This window comes from Oryzias melastigma, linkage group LG7, assembly GCF_002922805.2.
Source record: "Oryzias melastigma strain HK-1 linkage group LG7, ASM292280v2, whole genome shotgun sequence".
NCBI classification, from domain to species: domain Eukaryota; kingdom Metazoa; phylum Chordata; class Actinopteri; order Beloniformes; family Adrianichthyidae; genus Oryzias; species Oryzias melastigma.
In genome coordinates, this window is record NC_050518.1 from 24799624 (window position 1) to 24807729 (window position 8106).

At 43.4% G+C, this 8106-nt stretch overlaps 1 protein-coding gene across 1 annotated transcript in view; it reads left to right on the top strand.

Moving 5' to 3' along the window:
- The first annotated feature begins 3825 nt into the window (after window positions 1–3825).
- The window catches only part of cacna1fb (calcium channel, voltage-dependent, L type, alpha 1F subunit), a 45064-nt gene continuing 40783 nt past the window's right edge, over window positions 3826–8106 (top strand). The window contains exon 1 of the mRNA XM_024292119.2: window positions 3826–4086. Within this exon, the coding sequence (XP_024147887.1) occupies window positions 4065–4086 (22 nt within the window). The 5' untranslated portion in view covers window positions 3826–4064. The remainder of the gene's footprint in view (window positions 4087–8106) is intronic.

Consider the following 8106-nt stretch of genomic DNA (forward strand, 5'->3'; position numbering starts at 1 on the left):
AGAACGGAAAGGGAAAAACGGAAAAAGGAAATGTTGAAAGTACAAATACACATTTATTTTTTATTGGTAACAGTTTTAGTTTTTTAATTCAAGTTTCAATTTAATTTATTTTTTCAAATTTTCATCATTTTTTTTATATTTTTTTAATGTTCAATTTTGTTTTTTCAAATTTTCAATAATTTCTTGAAGTTTTCAGTGTGTATTTTCGAGTTTAAGATTACTTTTAAATTGTCTTTACTGTCTGATTACTGAAAACAATCAGAGTATGTTGTTGTACAACTTTCAACTATTTTATTCTTCTTCTATTTTCTTATTCCGTCAAATGTTTGGACCGCTACTCCTCCTATAGTTAAGTAGTTATCAAGTTGCAACATCGGGTCATGACTAACAATAAAATAAAATGATCTGGAGGGCCGGATAGAATTACCCAGAGGGCCGGATCCGGCCCCCGGGCCTTGACTTTGACACATTTGCTTTACGGCCTAAAATACGTTTTTTTTTTTAAGTTGACTTCTTTAAGATTGAAGACGTATCCAATCTTGTTTCTGTAGGTGTGAAATACCACATTTGCTCTACTTTTGGCTTCAAACAAACATAGTTGCAGCACGATTTTCCATTTTCTTTGTTCAATATTGTTATAAAAGCACTTTTTTGACTGAATGCCAAAATATGTTTATAAAAGTTTTTCACCTGCTTTTTTTGTTGTTTTTTCTTTTCTTTGAGAGTTCACATTATAGTGTGCTGGGTGTAGGACTGTCTCACAGGACATCGTGGTTTACATTCCACGGCTGACAGTTTGCTAAAAATCATCCAGTGAAGGTTCTTAAAGGGTAACCAAACACTAAAACATTTTTTTGTCTGTTGACATCTATAAATGAGGCTTTACAAATGCAGTCTGTTAGTCATTGCCACATTTTTGACAATTTAAAATAAACGTATATGATAAAAAAAAGGTGAAAAGCCGTCTGTGTGCTGCCCCCTACAGGTTGAAACGAGGTGTTACAGTTGAATTTTGTGGTTGGTCAAACCATTTTCGTCCCTCATCATTTCAGAGGTTTCGCGTCATGATCTGCAGATCCAGTTATGATAACAGTCCTGTTCCCGCATTATTGTCACATTTAGAATTTCAAATTGTCATGAACGTTGCTGACCTCTGACCTCTGACCTCTGACCTCTGCACGTTCTCTTCCACCATTCTTTGGCTGTGATTCTCTGAGTCTCCAGTGGGGGGCAGCAAAGGCCAGTTTGGTGTTGAAGGATGATTTCATCCAGAGAAATGCTGGGAAAATAAAGGGGAAAAAGGAAGAAAGGAAAGTTAAACCTGATGGAAAACTGATGATCTGATGAAAATCATTCTTTCCTCACTTTGACAAAAACAAATATTTGACAGAAATTCTGGTCAAACTTTCTCTGCTGTGGCGGCAGCCTGAGCTGGTCTGGACTCTGAAGCGCACAGGCGCTTCGTCTGCTTCTCCTGCACTGATGTTCTTCACAAAAATGAGTCCGAGGCCAACCGGAGAAATAAAACGGCAGAACAGGATTTGACTCCAACACAAACAACAAACCAGAGATGAGGAGGAAAATCCTCCCGGAGGCTAGCAGCACCAGAAGAGGGATTACCTACGGCTTAATACACACACACACACATTCAGACACAAATACACACAACGATGCTCTCAAACACACACACACAAAGACACCCAAATGCTTTCAAACACACACAAATCCTTCTGAAAAAACACACAGATGTTTTCAAAAACACTGGTGCTAACACACACCCCCCCCCCAACACACACACACACACACACTCACCCACACACGGGTGATACTGAGCATTTAGGTATCGATCCAACATCAGTCAATATCTCCGATATCGTTACTAATATCAATATTTTTTGTAAATTTGGCGGATCTGACACGAACCTCAAAATCTCTATTATTTTTATTAACTGTGAATGTTTTTTTTCTGTAAATTTCCTTTTTCTGAATTACTTAATAAACATAAAAATATATAAAAAACATTTTTGAAAACGCGAGGAGGAGGGCCTCCACGAGTGCGTAGGACTGCAGGAGCGCCCGTGGAATTGTGCCTGTGGAACGTTCATCGCGGGCGTGGAGTTTGATATCCGCTCCTGGGGACTTTTGACAGTAACGTCATATTTGAGGCCATCGTTCAGTGGAAGGGGTGTGATGGAAGAAAACAGTAGAGAGACAAAAGAAGAAGAATCTCCTTCCTGCTGCTGCTTGTGTGGCGGCGGTCCAGTGTGAACGCCATCGACTGAATGTGTATAACGTGCCCAAGAGGCTGTAAACTACCTTAAAACGTATGTCAAAAACGGTCAGTGATGGTCAAAACTCCGTTCTTTATACAGTTCTTCCAGTCAACTGACAATTATTTTTGATTTAGTTGAGTTATTGCGAGACAGAACGGGACAGGAAGTAGAGAGAGGAGGAATAGAGGAAGACGAGCAGGAGGGACAGAACGGAGACTAGACCAGAAATTGTCCCCTTTTCCCGCCTTCCACTGCCTACGAGTCTGCTCCTGTCACCTTCAGCGCCCGCTGGTGTCGTGACGTCTCACCACCTTCCAGCTCCACAGCAGTCAATAAACTTAAGTGGTTGCACCCCTGAGTCTATCATCCCCCGAAGTCCTTCCTGACAGTTTGTTCCGGCCAAAACTGACCCAAAAACGTCCCAAGAGTTCAGTTCTCAGGTAGAGAATTATGATATGTGGGTGGCTGAGTTTTCTTCTATTCCGTGTTAAGTAACTGAGAAACTTACGGCTAGTATCTCCTAAAGAACCCCTCCCACTATAAATGTTCTACCAGCGAAATAACCTAAAATCAACCCTCCGGAGTGACAGCGCTAATCTATGGACAAACCGTTGCTCCAACTGACCACGGAGAGAATGAAACTGTATTGCTGCCGTATATAGGAACCTTTAGCTTTAACTTTCAATTCGCAATCAATCAACACCAGATTTGTGCTTCGACTGGACTTAACAAGGTGTGTAACCGCGTGTAACCATGTGCATTCCAGAAGCAGAAGCCCAACATTCTAGTGTACGTGGTTTTACATTGACTTTTCATTGAAAGTTTGCACTTTAACACAGGCAGATACAGCTGCAGTGTATCCACCATGTTTTCACCAAGTACTCACCATGTATTCACCATGTATACACCATGTATGAACAATGTATGCACATTATATGCACCTTGTATCCACCATGTACACACCAAGTACACACCATGTATGCGCCGTGTATACACCCTGTATGCACCTTTTTTTACACCTTGTATACACATTGTATGCCAAGTACTCACCATGTATGCACCTTGTATGCACCATGTTTGGACCATGTATGTACCATGTCTCTTTTGGTGTGTTGAAGAATGTACATACAGCCAGCAGGGAGGGGCTTCTTCCTCTTGTGTTGTCTTATGGTTTCCTAACACTGAAGTTAGCATCTGTTTGTTTCTGTTTTTATTATTATGTTGGACTTATCTTATTACATTATTGCATGTGTGGAGTATAGTTTATCTTGTATTTGTTTTATGTGCAGCACTTTGAGCTGTTTCTTTACCGGAAAGGTGCTATAAAAAAATAATTTGAATTTGAATGTATTCGTGGTGATACAACAACCATCAGTTTATCTCCACGACTCAAACTTTCTTTTCACTGAATCATTTTCTGTCTGTTTCTTTAAATCTCCTCAATCCGCGAGCACAGATTCAGTCAGAATTGAACGTACACACTCGTTCGTGCACGCGCGCCATCCTTTTCAGCCTAATCCCCAACTGGGAGAGGGAGACAGAGGAAGGGAGGGGGATGCTGTCTGACGGAGTACGGCTCGGATCAGTGGATGAGGACTCGGATGCTCTACTTGATGCTCTGCCGCGGATGAAGATGATCGATCCGCGGGACGATGGGACCAGGACCTGAAAGGCAGCTGCGCTGCAGGAACACTCCGAGACGCGCGTGTCCCAGTGACATGCGATGCCATTGACCTGGAGGAAGAAGAGGAGCGTGATGATCGTGCGTGAGCGGCGCTGACAGCAGCGGACATGTTCGAGGAGAGCCACAAAAGTAAGAGCGCAGTTTGGGGAAAGTTCCGTTCTGAGGGCTCAGAGGTTCTGCGCAGGCGCAGCCAGCGGGGAGTCCTTACGGGGGGAGATAAGATCATTCAAACATTTGGAAAACTGTATTATAACGCGCATCATCAGCTGACCCGGAGCCTGAGCCGCCGTCATCACCGGAGTGCGCTCTAATCGTGTCCTCGGTGCGCCTGCGTGCATGCGCGTGCTGGCAGCTCTGTGGTTTCACTGGAACAGGTTTCTTTTGGACCTGCAGCTCCGGTTCTGTTTAGATTCTGCACAAATGACCTGTGTACATGCCATCATCATCCGCATCAGAAAAACATCTCACAGAAGTGACCCGAGCACAGGTGACCCGAGCACAGGTGACCCGAGCACAGGTGACCCGAGCACAGGTGTCAGCTTACCTTTGCTCTAACAGTGACAGAATGAAGGCTTTCCAAGTGCGCTTACATACAAAAGTGTGTGAACTGGAGTTGTATTGTGTACATTTAGACTAGTTTATATGTGAAGACTATTTTAGCCAACAGGTAACTACTGAGCGTGAGTGTAGACAGGCCCCGCCCATTCCAGATTGGTTCTTTTATGATGTTACCCCCCCTCTGTTACCATCTTCTAAACTCCCCTCGTTTACCTTTCTTTTGTGCCCTTAACAAAGGACTTTATGACTGAAATATTGTCAAACCTGATTTTGAAAGTTTTTATTCAGAGAAACATTTAAGCGCGAAGGAATTCTCTCTTTTCAAGAGAAGCAGCAGAAATCTGTCTCCTCTCAATCGATGGATATGATCCTGGATGAAGGAGATGAAAGTTGAAGCTAAAGTTTGACACGATTGTGTTTATGGTGAGTACACCAGGGAGGCTGAACGTGGTGGAAGTTCATGAGAACAGCAGCCTTTAGTTCTCCGTTCACAGCTGCTGTGGCCTCCAAGCGAGTCTAAACCCAGATCATCACGTTTTCCATCCATCTTCCTCCGCTTCATCCGGGACCGGGTCGCCGGGGCAGCAGTCTAAGCAAAGATGCCCAGACTTCCCTCACGTTTTCCTGTTCTTTATTGTTTCCTTTGAAGGAGCATCTCATGATTTTGGGGATTTTCTGGAATTTACTGAAGACTGGACACAACTGGAAGGTTCACGGTATTCTGAAAGTTTTTTGCCTCTAGCTCAGTGGAGAAATTGGGTGTTGGACTGGGGGCGGAGCTGTTAGAGCGGACTCTTCCTGAAAGGGGCGGTCTCACTGTGACATCAGATCGCTCATTTCCTTGGGTATGGGAGGGGCTGCTGCTGAGAGCTCAGTTTTTAGAGAAATACTCAGAAATGAAGATCCAAATGGTTCTTTATAGAGAATTGATCAGTTTAATGCACTTAAAATCTTAAAAAGTTGTTTTTTCATGGTACGGCCCCTTTAAATGTTTGGTTTGATGTTTTATGTGAAAAACTTGGATTTGTCTTTATACATAAGATGTATTACAGAAGTAAACGTGCCTGGCCTTCGACCAGTCGGTCAGCTCTGCTGGTTATACTGTAGTCACCAAGAACACCAGAACCTCGTCTGTCACTCCTGGGTTTCGTGTTCTGAACCTGAATATAAACCAGAAACTAACCAGTCCAACTCCACCTGAGTAAAACCTGAATCCAAACCTGACTTTGGTCTGAGCTCCTTGAAGCTGTAACTCTGTTAACGGAGGGCCGACTGGATGAAGTCTTTGACGTGGATTTTTAGTTCCAGTTTCAGCTTCAGAGTCTTGTGTCGTGTTGGTGGCTTTTTGGCATCACGTGCACATTCACTGCAGTGCTTGTTTGTTCCCAGCAGAAAACGTGCATGTCAGACTGTTCATGCGTTAACTTTGTTGGCAAAGCCGTGGCTGGAGATGGGAGGAAAGTCCCTGCAGGCTCTCAGGAGGCGCAGCGCCGCGCCTCCTCTCCCTGATTCCTCCTGACTGGACGGCAGGAGCCTCCTCGCTGAGGAAGCTGCCAGTTTGTTGTGGCAGTCAGTGCTGCGTGAGGTGGGCTCGGACCGCTGGCTGGCCTCTCAGGAGCTAACGAGGACTGATGACTCCTGCAGGGCCTGACCTCTGGGGGAGAGAAGCCGTTCTCGATGTTCAGAGCTGATGAGGACATCCTGAAGGACATCCATCAGTGAGAGCTTCATCCAGAGTTAGGCAGCACTGAAGTCATCAGATCCTTAAAACCAACAAGGATTAGGAGCAGAAAGAGCAGCTTTCTGTCATTTCATGGCTGTAAACTGAAGTTTCATCTCATTAAAGTGTTTTCACGCCGTTGATTCAAGTTCACTCTGATGTTCCTGGAGTAGAAATCTGGACAATCCTGAGTTAAAACATGTTTGTGCTCAACATAAAGACAACATGGACATTTTCTGTGGTTGAACTCCAATGACTTTTTCTAATGAAAAATAATCTGTTTTTGTAAGTTTTGATGATAGATCTGGATATCCAATGACAAAGTCTGGAACAGTGTCATATCCACTTACAGTCATGGATTTATTGTTCCTTGAGGACTCATAAAAACCTGAATCTATGTTGGAAAGATAGAAATATCTGATCTTAACTTATGAACAGTATAATGATAATACACCTAAAAGAAATGGTAAAGTCGAGCCGGAGATCAATTCTCTGTCCGGTCTATTTTGTGTCAATTCTGGCAAGAAGTTCCATCAAAACACATGACAAAAAATCTGGTTTCTTTTCAAAATATAACTATTTTTTACCATAAAACACCATGATTGATAAAAGTGTTCATGTTTTTGTATCCTAACAAACTGTTGAGATGAAAATAAACATACAATCACAACACACACAGAGCGAACGCCGCGCACGCCGCTCCAGTGTGACTCCAGCGTTCAGCTGCGTTAACTCAAACACAACATCTCCGCCTCTCTTTTAACTCGCATATGATTGGCTGCTGGATGCTTGTCCAGAGTTGTGTTCATAAACTTGATGCTCCTAACGCTGTGGGAGGAGCGACAGTCAAAAACGTTTTACTTCATGCATTAAAACGCATGACAGACAGGGATGATGTTCAGAGATCTAGTTTCTCCGTTTAGAAGAGCACCACGAAGCATCGCTAATCCCGGCTCCATGATTGGGTCATGAGATCTTTCAGAGATTCTCCCGATGATGAAGTTTAGTAGAAGAGCGATCAGATTCTCCTCCATGCTGGTTTAGGACTCCACCCACTTTTCACCTCACCAACACCTCAGGGTCCAAAGCGGAGTTTTTCAGTAGTTGACCCACATGTTTTCTTCACCAAAGCTCAGATATTCAAACTCTTGACGTGCTGCAACTCCCGACTTTTCAAAAAGCGCTGCTGTTGTATATGCTGCACCAGACACTCAAATTGGTCTTCAAGACCTTTCCCAGCGAACATTCCACGGTGGGCCCCAGGTGGGTTTGCCCGGGGGTTCAATGGTGGCCCCATCTGTCTGCCCACGCTTGTTTCGTGTTACTTCTCTGACACTGGTCCAGATTTCCAGATGACGGATGAACGTTATTGGAGGAGAGTGGATGGATAGTGGAAGGATGGGGATAGAGAATACATAAAAAGTGCTTCAGAGGAAGTGGTTCCTGCTGTATCAGGTGGGGGGGGTACTCCCCTCCAGTACTTGTTTAAATCTTCATTAAAATGAAAAGCAAAAACTGTTTCTCTAACTCTCATTATGTCCAGTCAGATGCTACTGTCATGATTTAAATTAACAAACTATAGATTTTATGATTCCAACATGGAGATATGAAGCTAAAATAGGATTTTTTTCTACAATTACATTTGTTCTTTACTTTAGACCAAACAAACATGAGAAAAATAGGACCTGGAACCCCAGAGAATCTGCTGACTAACACCAATAAACACTAACTGTCGTATCTGGGTTCTACTCAGAGAGAAACAGCAGAATGGTGGAAGACTGCAGAATCTGAGTCCAACAGAACTGATAAAGTCTGTGTCGGCACCGAGGACCGTCAATGCTAAGGAAGAACACTTGATTGGATGGAATTTA